Here is a 20,665-nt window from a genome sequence, read left to right on the forward strand (position 1 = left end):
TGACTGAAACTACTTCCAAGCATACTATAATTCATACTACACTATGTAGCATAATTCTTCTTTTAAAAAATATTTTTATTGATTTCAGAGAGGAAGGGAGAGGGAGATAAAGATGTAAACATCAGTGATGAGAGAGAATCATTGATTGGTTGCCTCCTGCATGTCCCACACTGGGGATCGAGCCCAGAACCTGGGCATGTGCCCTGACTGGGAATTGAACCGTGACTTCCTGGTTCATAGGTCGATGCTCAGCCACTGAGCAACACTGGCTGGGCTGTGTAGTATAGTTCTTACTAGAAATTTTCAATTCACTTTATTGGACTTTTGTTGTTTCTGATCAGTGGGATTGTCTCTCTTTTTAAAAACTGTCCTGCTCTGAAGCATTTGGGATCATTTTAAAATTTTATTTATAAATTTTGAGAGAGAGAGAGAGAGAGAGAGAGAGAGAGAGAGAGAGAGAGAGAGAGAGAGAGAAAGAGAGAGGCGGGGAAAGAGAGGAAGAGATAGAAACATTGATTCATTGCTTCATTGATTGATTCTTGTATGTACCCTTACCGGGGATTGAACCTGCAACCACAGCCCAAGTATCTGGACGATGCTCTAACCAGCTGACCTACCTGGCCAGAATGGGAATATCTCTTAGTAAACACAGCTTGATTGTTATTAACTTATTCTCTAATGTAATGATTCTTAACCAGGAGTTTCCTTCACAGTCCCTTGGTACCTTATTTGAATGCACATATCTTGGTCCTGCCTACTGAGTTGTAATCTTCAGTAATATGGAAAAGAGATGTATGCTTCCCTGGATGATTTTGATATGTTTTCCTGCGTAAGAGCCACTGCTCAATATAAACCTTTTATTTATATTCTTTGGGTGTTGTTCCAATTGTCAGAAGTTTCCATAATTCTATGGATGTAATTCTTTCATAGGAAACCTTCAATTGTAACAAAGTATGTAGAATCTGATGATGAAAAACCTTTGGATGAGATTGTAAATGAAGATGCTTCTAATGACAATTCAGAAAATGATATTACTATGCAAAGCTTGCCAAAAGGTAATGTGTATTATTTTTTCATATGACTTTAAGTTGAAATGTATTTTAATAAATCATTATTATAAAATTGGAACTTGATTTTTGTTAATTGTGTGTAAAGGACCAACCTGGCATTTTAATAGTGATGGGAATGATAATGTGTTATTGAGGTTATTAATTTAGAATATTCAGTCAGCTTTGAAAAGAACACTTATTTTCTCTTTCGATTGGGTTCTAGAAAAGGGATTTTAGTTTTCATTATACATGATTGTGGAAGTTGGTTTAAAATTTTAAAGTTTTGTTTCAGTAAATTTTAATGTGCTTGCTTTGTAGAAAAACATAATGAATATTCTGAAACTTTTTAACAAAAACATTTAAAATTGAGTTTAGTTATACTGTACTCTTAAATATCCTAAGAGTCAAAGTAAAGTTAACTATTAAAGATAGATTTAGGTGTATTTTTGTAATTATCCCTTTAAAAAGCCTTGTCATATATTTCTCAACTGTTGCAGTTCTAACCTTTAAACATAGTTAATTAAATTGTGACAAAAAAGCCAAATGAAAATCTTGAGTTTTTCATAGTCCAAGTCTGAGAGCAGAATGATTTCCTCATGAGAGAATGACAAGGGTCTTGGTAATTTCACGGTGTTTCAGAGTTAAAAGTTTGGATTATTTTTCTTTATTAAATAGTTAATGGCTCTTAGCAGATTTTTCAAATTTATTTTAAAAGCATTGTTTAGTAAATTTTGTTCTCTGTCTGTCCTTATGTTTTTATGACACTTTTTTTGACTACAGAAATTTTAAAAAATGGTGGGTAGGAGGATAAGACATTGCTTGACTAAGACCAATTAGAAGTTACAGTAGCTGAGGAATGAGGTGAGGAAAAATGAGTAAATGAGAAAAAGAAGAAAGATAGAAGGAAAATAGATGGGCTTACCATTTACATGGTTTTTGCAAATAATCTATGATAATATTATATAATGGTTTTGCTAGCCAAGGGAAGAAACTGCTAAAATGGGAGTCTGAGTCCTATAGGCAGTGATTCACTTTGGCTTGCTTCGTTGTCAGTGGTTGTCACTGGGAGTCTTTATGATGGCTACTGGGTGAGCTAAGAACTAGGAATTCAAATATTTCTTTTAATGATGTTGTGGAAGAAAGTTAGTATGGGATGTTACTAACTTGCCCTAAACATAATACTCTCCCACTAAGCCAGAAATAAACTCATTCCATGAGGTTAAATTTGGGTGATTATAATTATTGTTAATAATTATATATTGAGTGTGTATAGATACCAGATTCTTACAAAATTAACTCATTTAATCCTCAAAACAGTGCTGTAAGGTAGATACTGTTTCTACTTGTAGAGACGAAGGAACAAATTCAGAGTTCAAGGAACTTTTTCAGCTTTAAATTGAGAAGCTAAAATTTGAACTCAGGTCTGCCTGAATCCAAAGCTGAATCCACTCTGCTGCTTTGCTTCCATTTAGAGGAGAAACTTCAGAAACAATCCTAATATTTTTTGTTAGTTATAAATCTTTAGCTTTTTTCAAGTGCTGGGGCTTCTCTGAGAGTATATATGTGAAATGGTTGTGGTTGATTAAATTTTTTTGGAGATTATGTAAATTTACCCGTTTGTAAAAACGCAGTCCTTTGTGCCTTCTTCCCCTTTTTTCAGAAATTCATTTAACTAGATTGCTCTTCCTTGCAAAAATCTGCTTGCTGAATAACACGGACACATGGGTCAGGGGAACCTCTCCTGACTACCAGGTTTTACTTTCTTAATTGTTGCCATAATGCACAATTACTAAGCTCAGCAATGTAGATAAATGTGAGACCTGTACCCTTTTTCTATATCCCTGCTTTATTTTTTCTTAAGAGATTAAAATGAAAAATTAAATGAACAACCTCTGTCTTAAATTCACATGCTTTATAGCTAAGAAAGTACAGTCTTTCTAAAATATTTCCATAGGGACTAACAATTGATGTCATCCTACAGTTTATTGTTAGAGCACTTGAACTTAAGTATCGTAAAGAAACCTTTTGTATGAAACTCTTTAAGGACTTTGTAGGGAACTGGAACTTTGACATACTGGTTGGGAAAGGCCTCAGAATAGGTACAGCAATAACTTCTCATATTGCCCCCCATTATTCTCATCCAAAGCAATATAAAACATCTCTTAATAATCTTTTTCTCACTTTGTAAGTTATATAAATGTCTAATCACTGTGTTGTACAACTGAAAATAATATAATATTTAATGTCAACTATAATTGAGAAATAAAAAGTAATCTCAAACATCTTTTTTTTTAGTTTAGAATTTGGATTATGAGAAGAATAGGATATCTTCTTAAAATTTCCCATCTGGTCATTTTATTTTATAAACTCTTTATGGAACTTAGCATGGATGTTCATATAGGCACTATAAAAATCAGAACTGGGCTGAGATTTTCTGCTTTATTCACACATTTATGTTATAATTAGTTTATAATACCTCCCTCTCCCATTTTTATGAGCAATATTCCAAAAAGTAATCTGATCGTTGACACCTGGCCCTTTTACTATTTCTCTGTTTCATTTTCTCTTAAGAGGTCCTTATACAAGTATTGAAAGCTTGAAAGAAACACAACTATGTACCAGCAATGTTGGCTTTATCTGAACTGAAGTCTTGTACTTCATGTGCACATTTAATATGTGTAATGGTTTTTTAAATGAAATCATTCTAGGTACAGTGATTGTACAACCAGAGCCAGTGCTGAATGAAGACAAAGATGATTTTAAAGGGCCTGAATTTAGAAGCAGAAGTAAAATGAAAACTGAAAATCTCAAAAAACGCGGAGGTAAATACAAGTGAAAATGAAAACATGAATTTAAATTGCTGTTTATGACCATATTGGAAAATCTGATATGCTTACTAAAAATACCTCCACTTTTCTGCCCATTGTTTATTAAAAGCACTACTTAAAAATAACTTCTGTTTCTCTCTGAGCTCTGAAGCAGAAAAGGTTAATACCATTTATCAAAACACCTTTGCCTTCAGTGGCTATTAAGTTATCTCAAGAAGACTAGCATTTCCTTCTTGCACATGTTAGTTCTGTATTGCCTATATGTCAGAATACTATGTGTTCCCTCACCCCGAAATAATTTTAGATTTGGACAAAATCTTGCCTGTGGCCTTCATGTGACTTTATACATATCTAAAACATTGTTTCACAGAATGATGAACATTTGCATTAGTATTACCTGGGGTGCTTTTTAAAAATTCAAGTCCCTTGACTCCATTCCAAACAAATTAGAATTTCTGGGGATGATGTCAGAAATTTGCCCCAGTTTCTTCTTATGTACATTAAAGTTGGAGATCTATTGATCTAAGGATAGCAATGCAGGTTGAGTAGAAAAGAAAAGGGAGCTAGAGTTAGTAACCTTCCCTACATTTCCCTGAACGTCATCTCTTCCTTTGTCTGTCTACTCTCACTTATACACACACTTATATTGGTTTATCATCTGTAGAAAGTTAGCATAAGTAGAATTTATTTAGAAATTCATGACAATGAAGTATGCATCCCATTGTTTGTGATTTTTAAATAGTGTCTATATGTATTTTTGGGGCATATTAACAGAGCCAGAATCCATGACTATAAAAGGAATCAATCTCTATAAGATAGAACATGACACTAAATTTCTGAGTAGAAGTGTAATGGAAGTGTGTCTGCTTAATATTTATTCTGTTCATTGTGAAATTATAGCATGGTTCTTATTTTGGTGAATTTTTTTGTAGATTTTTATTTCAGTGCTATATGATTATCTTGATAGGACTAGTAAAACATATCTGTATTTATAAAATACATATGATCAGTTTTCAGGTTAAATAATTTATTATTTGTGAAAGGAAATCAAGGAAATGTTTAGTTTTTTGTCCACAATGGGGTCTTCTATCTCTTTCAAATATAAGGAAGATTTATTGAGAATCTAGTTTATAGAAAGGTAATTACTGTTGCATCAACAAAGCTCACCAAAACTAAATAGTATTCTAAAAACAAGAGAAACAGCAAGTAGAAAATGATAGTAAGGACCAGTAGCACGAGTTTATTCTTTTCTGATCATAGATCCTCTAGAGAGGATACATAATTAAGTGTACTACATTGTGTTAAAATTAATACCTAAATGGTATCTTCTGGGAAGGAACTCTGGAGCAGCCAGTGTTTGAAAACATGGATAAGTAGATTAAAATAGAACCAAAGTTTTTGGGGAGGGTGTTCCTAGTGCTACTTTGATGTGCTGCTGGTATTTGGTCTGAGCTGATAAGTTTCTGGAGCATTTTATTGAGTGTTCTGCGTAAGAATGTTTACATTGTGCTTAAGGAAATACTTATGTTTATAGCCATATAGTAGCACTTAAATCTTTCATGTTAGTTTTTGTCTTAATGATTTGGTATATCTTTAAGCTGTCAGAAATCACACAGGAAATATAACTATGTTCACTTATATATACTTGTATGAGTAAACTAGTGATCTGAGGTACTGAGTTGCTAGTTAATATTCAGACTTCCAAGGAAAGTTAGTCAAAAAAAAAGACTAACTTAAGAAACTGTCAAGAATGTAAGCTATATATAAAATATTCTTATATTGATTTGAAATAAAATTAAACACAAAGATATAGCTATATTGACCATTTTAGGAGCCACTGTTAAGTACCATAGTCTCTTTTGACATCCTTTTCCTAGTTTAACTGTTTGAAAATATACTGCATACCTGATTTTCTATTTTTCTCAATAATTTTGTTTCCTCTTTAAAACTATTAAAATATATTGAGTTTAAAAACAAAAATGCTTCCTTTTAATGTACATACTGTATATAATCATTAAGATATTTTATATTTAAAAATAAAAATTTAAAACACAGATAGAAACAAGTACTTAAAGCAAAGGAACATTTCAGTATTTTACAATATTTGCTTAAATGAAATATTGGTTCAGTCTTACTCTCATCAATTTCCCTTTCCTACCACCCTGAAGGTAATGATTATCTTGAAGTTTGTATGTGTGTGCTTGTGTGTGCGTGTGCGTGTATGTGATTTCCATGCATCTTTTATATTTTTTCTGTACATATATTCATAAAACATTTATTTTTCTTTTAAACATATACAAAATAGTATGTTGTATATATCCTTTTGCAACATTTTCCATTCAACATTGTTTTCGAAATGTATCCATGTCAGTAAGTGTATATCTAGTTGTTTTATTTTTTACTGCTTGTAGAATTCTGTTGTATGAGTAAACCACTGTCTACTTCCCAAATGTAAAGTTATTTCCAGTTTGATTTTTTCAAATTTTTCTAATTTCCTAATTAGTACGGCAGTGACTATCCTTGTGCACATGTGGGTGAAATTAGTACTGCAGTATGATTCCTTGTGCACATGTGGGTGAAATCCTTCAATGTATCTCCTAGTTTTATTTAATTCTTGAGTGATATATGTGCAAAAAGCACTTAAAAGATGCTTAATAAATATTATCTAACATTTGGTGAACATTCAAACTCTAGCTTTTATTCATCTTGTTAGTTTATGTGAATACAATTATTTTAAATGAAAAGGCACACTGTATATTTATTTATGTTAAAACATACAAAATATATGAATACTAAAGATCAAACACTAATGCAGGACAATATGATTTAAAATATAATATTAGCAGCTTATGTAGTAAGTCAAATTTTTTATATATTTCTGGAAAGTATGGTGGTACCCTTATATATTGGATAAACTTTTTGTAACATCTGCAAAATAGAAATATTTGTGATAATGTTTGGGCCCATAAGTGATTTGGACCTTAAAAGTAAGAAAACAAAATAAATTAATAGGTGAAAAATGTTAGGTTGTTTTTATCTTTTATTTAGGGATAGACAGAATTTGTATTTTTTATTTTAGTTGTCTCGCTTTTGTGAATGCAGGCATTTTCATTGGCTTTTTTTGAATCATAATCTACCTCCTTACTTTGATCAAGATCTTGGTTGCACATCAGAATCATCGGTAAAACTTTAAAAATTTTTTTAGGAGATTTCCATTTAGTGGTTTAGGGGTTGGGGATGACTATCTGTTTTTAAAAAGATTCACCGGATGATTCTAATGTTCAGCTCATATTATGAAACACTGTCTTAAGCAGCACTAGGGATGAGACTGAGGCAGTAGAGGTTTCCTCTTATGATTTGTTCCTTAGGTTACCTTCAATCTGTTTTTCTGCAAATACCCAATGGAGCTATTCCTTCCTTCAACCATTTTGAGGTTTTGCTGCCAAGATAGGTGTACCTACAAGTCTTATTTGGAAATAGTGCAGTTATGAAGTAGACAGTGGAATAAACACAAAAATAAGGCAGCTTAATGGGAATTGTGGATAATATTGAAGTAAATCTTGGGAACAAATTGGTAATATAATATTATCAGGTTTTCATATACTATTGAAAATAACTGTGTAGACAGTTCCATTTTGAGAATAAAACCTATATCGCATACCTAACATTAGGTATAGGGTTGAAAAAGAATCTGTCCTATATATATCACTCTGTTCTTCATTCTTCAAGATCTGAATTTAATTGAAAATTAATAGCAAAATGAAAAAGAGTTCTTCACCCCTATTTTTAGAACTTCTTTTATGGAGTCTTGTTATATTGAGTTGTTGTGAGAAATAGGGTTTGCATTTGTAAAGGGAAACAAGTTAGAATTTGTATATCTGAGATTTGCTAAGATTGTCATATTTTTATTAAGTTAATAAAATTATTAACCTTTTTACTTGTGTTCAAATGTCATTTTCCCAAGGATTATGATATATTTAATTTCCAATACGAAAGTTGCAAAATTATGACCAATGTAAATACCTTTTTGTATGTGTGTATATGTGTTAATAACAGCCACTCATTTCTCCTAGAAGATGGGCTTCATGGGATTGTGAGCTGCACAGCTTGTGGACAACAGGTCAATCATTTTCAAAAAGATTCCATTTATAGACATCCTTCCCTCCAAGTACTTATTTGTAAGGTATGTAATGATCTGTTGATAATTCATTCCACAAATAATTGAATGCATACCATGTGTCAGACTTGGTGCACAGCGTTAGAACTTTGGTTCACAGTGCTGAAGAAGAGGGCTAATATTGTAGTAGGGAAGGCTGCCCAATTAGTGCCATGATATGGGAGATATTGGAAACACACAGGAAGCCTGTGTAATTTGGAGTTGGGTAGGGGGTGCTTTATAATGAAGACAATATAAAATAGAATATGAAATATAAATAGGAAATAGCCTGGTGAAGTGGGATTGGTTCAGCTTATTCCAGGCAGAGGCAAAATGGTGTTCAAAGGCTGGTAAGTAAGGGAGAGTGTGGTGTGTTACAAAATCTGAAGAGTGTATTTATATGCACACGCATGTTTTATAACCTTTTTTCATGGATAAACATTAGTTTTTAAATTAAAAAAACGCACACTTTTATATAGTTGAGATCAGAATGAATATGCAAGTTTATATCTATTACATTATAAACATTTTCTTTTTTATTGAATTTATTGGGGTTATATTGCTTAATAAAATTACCTAGGTTTCAAGTATACAATTTTATAATATACTAGATCCCCGGTGCATGAAATTTGTGCATGGGTAGGGTCCCTAGGCCTGGCCTGTGATCAGTGCCTGTCAGGGCCTCTGGCTGCCAGACGGGGCCTTCCTTCCTGCTACCGGCTGGGGCGTCCCTTCCCCGGCTGCCAGCTGCTGGCTGGGGCCTTCCTTCATTCTGCGCCAACCCCTGGTTGTCAGCGCACGTCATAGTGAGCGATTGGTCTCCCAGTTGAACTCCCATGGGGACAATTTGCATATTAGGCTTTTATATATATATCATCTGTAAATTGTATTGTGTGTTCACCATCCAAAGTGAAGTTTCCTGCCATCATCATTTATCCCCCCTTTTCCCTCTTCTACTTGCCCCCCCACCCCTCTTTCCCTCTGGTGATCACCGTATGGTTGGTTGTCTATGTCTTTGAGGTTTGTTTTTTGCTTAATCTCTTCACTTATTTCACACAGCCCTCCTCCTCTCCCCTACCTTCTGACAGCTGTCTGTTCTCTGTATTTATGAGTCTGTTTCCATTTTGTTTGTTTATTTTGTTCATTAGATTCCACATATAAGTGAGATCAGATGATATTTGTCTTTCTCTGACTGGCTTATTTCACTTAGCATAATACCCTCTAGGTCCATCCATGCTGTTGCAAAAGGTAAGATTTCTTTCCGTTTTACAGCTGAGTGATATTCCATTATGTAAATGTACCACAGCTTTTTTCCCTGCTGATGGACACTTGAGCTGCTTCCAAATTTTGGCTATTGTAAATAATGCTGCAGTGAACATTCTTTCAAATCAGTGTTTTGGTTTCTTTAGATATATTTCCAGAAGTGGAATTGCTGGGTCTTAAGACAGTTCCATTTATAATTTTTTGAGGAAACCATACTGTTTTCCACAGCGGCTGCACCAGTCTACATTCCTACCAACAGTGCACAAGGGTTCTCTTTTCTAAACATCCTTGCCAACACTTGTTGTTTGTTGATTTATTGACGACTAGAGGCCTGATGCACGAAATTCGTGCAAGAGTAGGCCTTCCTTCCCTCAGCTGCCGGTGCCAGCTTCCCTCCGGCACCCGGGACCCAGGCTTCCCTCTGGCCACTGGCAGGCACCTGGGACTCGGGCTTCCCTCCAGCCGCCGGCACCCAGGACCTGGGCTTCTCTCACAGAGGGAGGCCCCACCCACCCGCTGCAGCCTGCTGGTCGGTAGCCTGGGCCTCCCTCTGCGGGGCGATCATGTCGTGATGGCCGGGCCCCCGACCAATGGCATCGCACCCGCCTTGGCTGGCCTGCTGCCAGTGGGTGTCATAACGTGGTCCCGGATGGTCGTTCCACTGTTCAGCCGTTTGGTCGATTTGCTTTTTATGCTTTTATTATATAGGATAGCCATTCTGACAGGTGTGAGGTGATATCTCATTGTGGTTTTACTTTCTATTTCTCTAATGAGTACTGACATTGCCAATCTTTTCATCTGATATTGGCAATCTGTATGTCCTCTTTAAAGAAGTATTTATTTAGGTCTTTTGCCCATTTTTAAAATGGGACTATTTGTTTTGTGGTGTTGAGTTGAGTTCTTTATAAATTTTGAAAATTTGCCCCTTATCAGATGTATCATTGGCAAATATGTACTTCCATTCAGTGGATTGTCTTTTTTTCTTAAATTCTTTATTGTTGAAAGTATGATATATGTCTTCTTTTTCCCCATTGACTTCTCCAAGCCTGCCCCTGCCCTCGCCCCCCAGCACAGGCCTTCTCTCGCCCTATTGTCTATGTCCATGGGTTATGCTTATATGCATGCATACAAGTCCTTTGGTTGATCTCTTACCCTCCCTTCCCCGTCCCCTGTCTTCCCTCTGAGGTTTGACTGTCTGTTCGATGTTTCTATGTCTCTGGGTCTATTTTTGTTCATCAGTTTATGGTGTTCATTATATTCCACAAATGAGTGAGATCATGTGACACTTATCTTTCTCTGACTGGCTTATTTCTCTTAGCATAATGCTCTCCAGGTTCATCCATTCTATTGCAAATGGTAAGGCTTCTTTCTTTTTTACAGCAGTGTAGTATTCCATTGTGTAATGTGCCACAGTTTTATAATCTACTCATCTGCTGATGGGCACTTAGGCTGTTTCCAAATCTTAGCTATTGTAAACTATGCTGCTATGAATATAGAGGTGCATATATCCTTTCTGATTGGTGTTCCTGATTTCTTGAGATATATTCCTAGAAGTGGGTTTACTGGATCAAATGGGAGTTCCATTTTTAATTTTTTTGAAGAAACTCCATACTGTTTTTCACAATGGCTGCACCAGTCGGCAATCCCACCAGCAGTTTATGAGGGTTCTTTTTTCTCTACATTCTCGCCAGCACTTGTCATTTGTTGATGATAGCCATTCTGACAGGAGTGAGGCAGTACCTCATTGTTGTTTTGATTTTCATCTCTCAGATGATTCATGACTTTGAGCATTTTTTCATATGCCTCTTGGCCTTCTGTATGTCCCCTTTTGAGAAATGTCTATTTAGGTCCTTTTCCCATTTTTTGATTGGATTGTTTATCTTCCTTTTGTTAAATTGTATGAGTTCGCTATCAAGTTTGGAGATAAAACCATTATCAGATGTAACATTAGCAAAAATGTTCTCCTATGCAGTGGACTCTTTTGTTCATGATTTTTTTTGCTGTGCTTTTTATTTTTATGTAGTCCTATTTGTTTATTTTCTCCTTAGTTTCCATTCTTTTTAGTTTTTTGATGGTTTCCTGTGTTGTGCAAAAACTTTTTAGTTTGATGTAGTTTGTGGGTGCTGGATCAGCCTGTTCCACGCCTCTGCACTTCCTACCCGTCTCAGTGTGCTTTCTTCTTTACTTCTTTAGTTGTAGGACTTTCATTCAGCCAGCTTTCCTGCGGTTCTGGATGATGGTTGTGTATTTTAGTTGTAATTTTGATGTGGTTGTGGGACGCAGCAAGTACAGGTGTTTGCCAATGAATCTTTTTTTAAAGATATATTTTTATTGATTTCAGAGAGTAAGCGAGAGGGAGAGAGAGAGAGAGAGAAACATTCAGTGATGAGAGAGAATCATTGATTGGCTGCCTCTTGCATGTCCCACACTTGGGATTAAGCCCGCAACCTGGACATGTGCCCAGACCAGGAATTCAACTGTGACCTCCTCATTCATAGGTCGATATTCATCTACTGAGTGATGCACGACATCTTTTTTATCCATTCTATTAATTCTACAAATCAAATTGCAAATCAGAATGGCAAACCACAACTTTAATGAGATACCACCTCACATGTGTTAGAATGGCTATTATAAAAATGACTAATAATAAGTTTTGGAGAGACTATGGACAAAAAGGAAATCTCATTCACTGCTGATGGGAATGTAAATTGGTACAGCCACTATGGAAAAACAGTATGGAGGTTCCTCAAAGTTAAGAATTTAGTTACCATATGACTCAGCAACTCTTCTTCTGGGAATCTACAGGAAAAATTTTACCTTTTTTCACAAAGATTTATGGACCCCTATGTTCATTCCTGCTTTAGCATTATTCATGGTGACCAAGGCATGGAAACAACCAAAGTGTCTCTTAACTTCTAGTACATTTTTTTTCTCTTTGTCCACACTGTATGTCTGTTATCTTATATAATAAAAGCCTAATAAGCAAATTGACTGAACAGTGGAACGACTGGTGGAACGACTGGTTGCTATGATATGTACTGACCACCAGGGGGAAGATGCTCAATGCAGGAGCTGCCCCTAACACGCAGGCCCCAGGCCAACCAAGGCGGGTGCCAGTGGGAGCCCCCTTGATTGCCTTCCTGGTCTCCCCGCAGAGGGAGACAACCGACAGTGGTGGCGGGGGCGGCGAGTGGGTGATGCCAGTCTAGCCAAGGCAGGTGCCAGTGGGCCCCCCCAACCCCCGATTGCCCTGCCAGTCGCCCCGCAGGTAGGCCCTGATCGCCAGCCAGGCCTAGGGACCCTACCTGTGCACGAATTTCGTGCACCGGTCCTGTAGTATTTATATAATTTGCCTCTTTTATCCAGAGTATTGCCAGGGTGGAGGGAAGACTCTGAAGAAAGACTCAGGCACATATCTCTGTTGCAGTGTTTCATTGTTATTGTTGGTGCTTTAACAGGACATTCTTCTTTAAATAAGTCAACTAAGGGACAATGAAATCAGATCATCTATTGCACTACTATTCCAGTTAAGAGGAGGAAGCAAGGCACTTTTATGACAGGCAGGCCCACTGAAGCCAACTTTACACATTATAAATTCCTTTGGCCGTAATTGTGCTTTTCTTCGATTACCTGAGCTCCGGAGTAGGGCTCCACATACCATTTCAACCAACTTCCCCGCATTGCCAAATGTTAAGGAATAAAGGAACAAATGCCATAAGCAACTGGGACGGGGGGTGTTACCACCCATTTTATAGCTAAGAGAAATAGCCTTTTCTCAGTGGTCTCTGCTGGTGCCTTTATGGAATAGAGCAAACTGATCCAGCAGGAAGAAAGCTCCCTGCTTAGCCTTGATATATAATAAATTTTATATAGATCTTAAGTAGCTAGTCATAAGAGATCAGAAATTTGCTTTAGTAAAATATTTTATAAACATTTATAGAATGGATAGTGTGCTTGATGACATGGGAATCCATTTGAAGGAATTATTTTCTTGAGATATTCCTATGGAAAGTAGTAGTATGTCTGGAAAGTACTAGTGTTGAGTAGTTTAGTGTGTTTTTTTCTTTGATTGTCTAAAATAAACATACACATATTCTCTTTACTTACTAATGACTTAAAAATAAAGTTTTTTTCCCCTTTATGGATGTTACCAATTTTGAATAAATTTTTCTCTCTCTCTTTTTTTTTAATAGAATTGCTTTAAATATTACATGAGTGATGATATTAGCCGTGACTCAGATGGAATGGATGAACAATGTAGGTAGGTACTAAATCAAGATTAACTAAAATTTGGTGTTGTTTACTCTTTTGGAAGAGGGAATTCTTACATAATCTGTTATTAGATCCATTTTTTTGTATTATTTTTATTGATGTGTTTAATGGACGATTGTTCTATTCCAGAAAGCCTTAGGTTTATGGCTGTTTTTAGTTTCTAATAAACAATTGCTTTAATACTAAAATTACTGTCAGGAAAATTTAAATGGTTTTATTTATTTTTATTTTTAAAATATATTTTTATTGATTTCAGATTGGGAGGGAGAAGGGGAGAGAGAAACCTCAATGCTGAGAGATAATCATGGAACGGCTGCCTCCCGCATGTCCCCCATCGGGGATTAAGCCTGCAACCTGGGCATGTGCCCTCTCCGGGAATCGAATGGTGACCTCCTTTCTGGTTCACAGGTCGTCACTCAACCACTGAATCACACCAGCCGGGCTTAAATTGTTTTAATAATGTAAAATGGGTTTCATTTGGGAGTAATATTTTAATTTTTAAATAATTTCAGATGGTGTGCAGAAGGTGGAAACCTGATTTGTTGTGATTTTTGCCATAATGCCTTCTGTAAGAAATGCATTCTGCGTAACCTTGGCCGAAAAGAGCTGTCTACCATAATGGATGAAAACAACCAATGGTATTGCTACATTTGTCACCCGGAACCTTTGTTGGACTTGGTTACTGCATGTAACAGCGTATTTGAAAATTTAGAACAATTGTTGCAACAAAATAAGAAGAAGATAAAAGTTGACAATGAAAAGAATAATAAAGTATGTGAGCATACATCCAGATTTTCTCCAAAGAAAAATAGTTCAAATTGTAATGGACAAGAAAAGAAATTAGGTGATTCATGTTCTGGTTCTGTAACCTATTCTTATTCAGCACTAATTGTGCCCAAAGAGATGATTAAGAAGGCAAAAAAATTGATTGAGACCACAGCCAATATGAACTCTAGTTATGTTAAGTTTTTGAAGCAGGCAACAGATAATTCAGAAATTGATTCTGCTACAAAGTTACGTCAGCTTAAGGCTTTTAAATCTGTGTTGGCTGATATCAGGAAAGCTCATCTTGCATTAGAAGAAGATTTGAATTCAGAGATTCGAGGTTTGGATGCTGTAAACAAAGAGAAAAATACCAAAGAGCATAAAGTTATAGATGCTAAGTGTGAAATAAAAGTACGAAAAGGAGAAAAATCCTGTGCTTTGGAAAGGAAGGATATTTCAAAATCAGAAGCCAAACTGTCAAGAAAGCAAGTAGACAGTGAGCACATGAATCAGAGTATTCCAGTAACGGAACAAAGAGCAAATAAAAGTACCAGTGGTGAACATGAGAAATCTGATAAAAAAGAAGAACCTCAGTATGAACCTGCTAACACTTCTGAAGACTTAGACATGGATATTGTATCTGTTCCTTCCTCAGTTCCAGAAGACATCTTTGAAAATCTTGAGACTGCTATGGAAGTTCAGAATTCAGCTGATCAGCAGGGAGATGGCAACAGTGGCACTGAGCAAGAAGTAGAGAGTTCTTCTGTAAAATTAAATATTACTTCAAAAGACAACAGAGGTGGTATTAAATCAAAAACTACAGCTAAAGTAACAAAAGAATTATATGTTAAACTTACCCCTGTTTCCCTTTCTAATTCCCCAATTAAAGGTGCTGATTGTCAGGAGGTTCTACAAGATAAAGATGGCTATAAAAGTTCTGGTCTGAGCCCGAAGCCAGAGAACTGTGGACTTGGACAGGAAAAAAATGATGATGCACTTTTGCTTGAATGTGAAGTTTTATTACCTTCAGAAGAATCTGATCTTCGAAGATCCCCACGTGTAAAGACTACACCCTTGAGGCGACAGCCAGAAACCAACCCTGCGATTTCTAATTCAGATGAAGAAATTAATGAAACAGTTAAGAATAAACAAAAACTGTCAGGTCCAATGAGAAAAAAAGATAAGGAGAATTCTTCTGACAGTGTTATAGATAATCCTAAAAGTAATAAATTGCCTAAATTTAGGCAGCCAGAGATTATGGATCAAAATTCAGATTCTGATGAAATGCTAGCAATCCTCAAAGAGGTATCCAGAGTGAATCACAGTTCTTCTTCAGATACTGACATTAATGACACTCATATAAATCATGAGAAGAATTTGTATGATTTAAAGTCTCAAATAGGGAAAGATGATAAAGGAAAAAGAAAACGAAAAAGTTCTACTTCTGGCTCAGATTTTGATATTAAAAAAGGCAAATCTGCTAAAAGGTCTATAATTTCTAAAAAGAAACGAGAAAACCAGTCTGAATCTTCCAATTATGATTCAGAATTAGAAAAAGAGATAAAGAGCATGAGTAAAATCGGGGCTGCTAGAACATCCAAAAACAGAGTTCCAAATAAAAAAGATTATGATTCTTCGGAAGATGAAAAACACAGTAAAAAAGAAATGAATAATCAAGGGCAGCAAAGTTTGAAGGCTGCACAAGAAGGATCATCTGATGATGCTGAAAGGAATCAAGAGAGAGAGATTTTGTCTTCAGCAGAAGGCACAATTGATAATGACAAAACTATCTTGGAATTAAGAGGTAGACTCTCTAAGAAGAAGAAGCCAGGTGTTTCCTCTGATAAGCCTTCTTCTGGGAAAGAGGAGAGTTGTAGTTCTCCAGAGGACAAAAAGGTTGCTGAAACTAAAGCAAAGTGTAAGCTCCTGAAAACTAAAACCTGTAAGAAAGTACAGGGTAGCTTATCTGATATTGCTCAGAAGTTCTCAAAGAAAGAGCACAGTGATGACTCTTCTGAAGATGATAAAAAGGTGAGCAAAAAGGGGACTGAAGAAAAAGAAAAGAAAACTACAGACTTGAAGAAAAAAGTAATTAAGATGGAACAACAGTATGAATCATCATCTGATGGCACTGAGATATTACCTGAGGGAGAAGAAATTGGTCATTTTCCTGAAGGCATTAAACAAAATAAGAACGACACAACTGATGGGGAAAGGAAAAGTAAAAAAATAAAAGGTAAAACTTCTAAAAAGAAGGATGAACTATCTGTTAGTGCTGATAAGTTAATAGGGAAAAGAGATAGTTGTGGTTCTTCAGAAGAAAAAAGGAGTAGGAATGCAGGATTCAGAAGAGAAAAGAAGAGGTGCAATTTGTCTGAAAAGAGTTCAAGGAAGAGACAAGATTTTTCATCATCTGATACTGAGAAATATTCCATGAAAGAAGGTCATGATTCTTCTGATAAGAGATTGAAAAGAATAGAATTGAGGGAAAGACGAAATTTAAATTCAAAGAGAAATCCCAAGGAAGTACGAAGTGGCTCATCATCTTCAGATGCTGAGGAAAGTTCTGAAGATAATAAAAAGTTGAAGAAGCAAAGAACTTCCACTAAAAAGAAGACAAGCAATGTCAAGGAGAAAATGAGAAACTCTCTCAGAACAAGCACTAAAAGGAAGCAAGCTGAAATTATTTCCTCATCTTCTTCTGATATAGGAGATGATGCTCAGAATTCTGTAGGCGAGGGCAGCAGTGATGAGCAGAAAATTATGCCTGTGACCGAAAATTTAGTCCTGTCTTCACATACTGGATTTTGTCAATCTTCAGGTATGCAAAGATAAATTTAAAAATGTGTAATTTGTACTTATTCCCTCTTGAATAACTACGTTATTTAACTTGTCCTGAAGCCAATCAAATGCAAAGATACTGTTCAGGAAAATATAATTTAAAAATTCTTTACAGATTTCCTAGAAAGCCTTTCTCCATTTATTTTTATGTCATCATTGGAAGGTATTTTAAACATTGTGTTATGTATCAGGTATAACAAGTTTTTTTTTGACAAATAACAAAATTTTTTTATCAGTGCTTACTGATTTTTCTCTGAAGTAATTAGCAGTAGTTTATTAAGGAAAATCAGACTGGCACCAGTAGTTCAGGAGGTATTTATTAATATGATTGGTAACTGTCTTACCGTGCATAGGACTTTTTTAATTAGCCAGAGTAACTTTGTGTCCCATGAAATTTTCTGAAAAAATTAAATTTACTTCATTGAAACTCTTTGCATATGCTCATCAGTTATTTTCTAATCACATGAACAGATGTTTCTGTCTTTAATACTAAGAAGCTAAAGGAAGAAAGAAATCCAAAAAGTAGATGGATTTCTCTAACCTGATGAGATAGTGCACTAGGACTATTAGGGTTTGGGTCAACTGGTCAATGATACTTCACCTCCCCCCAATAATACTTATAAAAATAATTTTTATTATTTTAGTTTTTTTGTTTTCTTTTTTTTCATCACCATTTAAGCCCCCTATACTCTTTTGCACCTTAGCCCCCCTATCCCCTCCAATCTTAAAAATTTCATAAAGTAGATGATACTTAAAACTGTGTTCCTAACATAGGCTCAATGTCTAAAGTTTCCTTTCATTCTTTATGCTAGGATTTTCCATTTATCCCATTTGGATTTTAGTGGAATTCACTTGAATCTTCTTGTTTTATAATAAAACTTTAAATTCCTTTTATGGAGTGCTTATTTAATGAGTTGATTTGAAAACCAAGTGTGATATGCACGGTATACTCAGTTTAATGCTCTGCTGTATTACATGCTTAGATGGAACTCTGCCTGTATGGCTATTGTAACTACAGGTCCACACTTTTTGAAATTCTTTTGGCCTAATGTGTTTCAGAATTTTCAACTGTTTGTGTTTCAGAAAGGTAATATAGAGTAATTGCCATATATAGGGTGTCCCAAAAATGTATACACACTTTGAATAATTATAAATGCAGTGTTTATTAAAATATATTTCATTTTCAAAATTGAGCTATCAGCTGTTAAAAGTGTGTATACATTTCTTAGGGACACGCTGTATAATAGCTCCATTAGGGCCTGAGGCAACACATTATCAAACACATTAGTATTTCTGCAGCAAAGCATAAGAACACTAATACTTAGAAGAATAAACAGTTCAAATTAGGTTTTGCTGCCAAATGAACTTTGACACTACCTTATATACAGTAGTTTTTGTGTTTTGAGAGCTTTTTGGATTTCAGAATTATGTATAAGAGATTATGGATTTGCATTCAAAACACACCTTCGGAATGAAACATTTACAATAGCCAAGATTTGGAAGCAGCCCAAGTACCCATCAGTAGAGAGTAGATAAAAAAATCTGTAGTACATTTACAAAATGGAATGCTCTCAGCTGTAAAAAAGAAGGAAATCTTACTCTATGTGACAGCATGGATTGACCTAGAGAGTATTTGGCAAAGTGAAATAAGCCAGTCAGAGAAGACAAGTACCATATGATTTCACATATATTTGGAATCTAATAAATAAAATAAACTAACAAAAAAAGTAGAAACAGATTCATAGATACAGAAAAAAGAATGAGAGCTGTTAGAGAGAAGGAGTTTAGGGGGCTGGGTGAAAAGGTGAAGGGATTAAGCAAAACAAACAAAAAACTTGTAGACACAGGCAACAGTATGGTGATTATCAAAGGGAAAAGGGGGATTGGGGGCAGGTAGAAGAGGATAAAAGGGGGTACATGGTGATGGTAGGAGACTTCACTTTGGGTGGTGAGCATACAATACAATATACAGACTATGTATTGTAGAATTGTACCCCTGAAACCTATATAATTTTATTAACTAATGTCACCTTAATAAATTCAATCAAAATTGGAAACAAAATACAATATCATAGTTACTTTGTAAAATCAATGTTTTTGTTATCAGGTTACTTAAGGAAACTCTTATTAATGATTAGAGTATAAGAAGAATAAATTGTAGTTACATGGAGTATTCTCATTAGCAAATTCTAGGCTATTGAACTAATCTTAAACTTTGGAAAACTGGTTTTCATGGTTAAACCGCTTCCCTAGTGAAATCAACATGTTTGATTTCAAATATTGATTTTCATTTCCCCAAATCTAATTAGATATGACACATATGAGGACACCTATGATAGATCTTCCATGTTTGGAACTGTTAATACCTAGTGTAATATGCAATATGTATTCATCAGATCTTAAGAAGAGGTGGCAACATATGGCAAATACTCAGAGGGGGCATTGCCCAATAATTTCTTAACCCAGCCCTAGTCTAGATCATTGTGTTCTGTTTGGACTTATGTAACTTTATTCTGAAGGACCAATGTCCTGATGGGGAGGTGAATCCTTTCTCATATGTATATCCAGAGAAGCCTTAAGAATTCAGAACTTCAGCAGATGCCAGTCTCTCAACTATTTGGTGTCATAAGTTTTGTTCAGATTTTGTTTACCCTGTATATTTCTTGGAACTGATTACTTTAGATGAAAAAAAGAAGGTAAATTTGCTAGGGAGTTAACACATCTAAAAAATGGACTTTGTCAAAGAAATACTTAAACAGAAGAGAATCTGAAGGGTATTTAATATCAGAACTATGTAAAAAGTGCTGTTTTTCAAGATAAGTTTGGATATAAACCAATGATAAAAGTGGCATTCTTTAAGAATTTGCTTGCATGCATACATAAGCAAGCTATATTTATTTGTTTCCCTACTATGTCCAAGTTAATTTAGGTGACAATTTTTATGAGCTCTTAAAAAGCCTCACCTGCTTTCATGGATTTAGAGGATTCTAATTTATTCAGCAAAGTTGGTTATCCTATTACATGGTACAACATTTTGTTAGAAATTGGGGCTTGTAGAGGGGAGTAGAATGATTTCTTTGTAAACTGAACTGTATACAATTTAATTTGCTGTAAATCAATGTTACTGATTACTGTTTTCATTTATGAAGGCAAGAATCTGTATACAGATATACCATATATTTCATACTGAGGATATGAATAGCATGTATTATCTCCCAGCATATCTGTACTGCCTTTTAGAAACTCAGATTCTTTTTATAGAAATAAAGATTCATTATAAAAAGAAAAAAGAAATTGGGGCTTGGGAATGGTGTAAGCAACCAAGATTAAGAGCACGGTGCTAGGAGATTGCAGTCTAATGAGCAAGATAAGTTATAGATAAGTCATTAAAAAATACTAGAAAAAAGATATAAAAGTAAAATGGGGCTGTGTGATAAAAGCAAGTGAGCTACTTAATCTAACTGTTGGAGGTAAACAGATAGCATTTA

General features: G+C 35.2%; 1 protein-coding gene across 1 annotated transcript in view; it reads left to right on the plus strand.

The window, feature by feature from the left end:
* ATRX (ATRX chromatin remodeler) overlaps positions 1–20,665 on the plus strand; it is a 291,152-nt gene that overhangs the window by 65,049 nt on the left and 205,438 nt on the right. Inside the window, exons 5-9 of the mRNA XM_028137791.2 lie at positions 931–1,055; positions 3,758–3,871; positions 7,951–8,060; positions 13,493–13,560; positions 14,084–17,157. Of these exons, the coding sequence (XP_027993592.2) occupies positions 931–1,055; positions 3,758–3,871; positions 7,951–8,060; positions 13,493–13,560; positions 14,084–17,157 (3,491 nt within the window). The remainder of the gene's footprint in view (positions 1–930; positions 1,056–3,757; positions 3,872–7,950; positions 8,061–13,492; positions 13,561–14,083; positions 17,158–20,665) is intronic.

This window comes from Eptesicus fuscus, chromosome 1 (assembly GCF_027574615.1).
Source record: "Eptesicus fuscus isolate TK198812 chromosome 1, DD_ASM_mEF_20220401, whole genome shotgun sequence".
Classification (NCBI taxonomy): domain Eukaryota; kingdom Metazoa; phylum Chordata; class Mammalia; order Chiroptera; family Vespertilionidae; genus Eptesicus; species Eptesicus fuscus.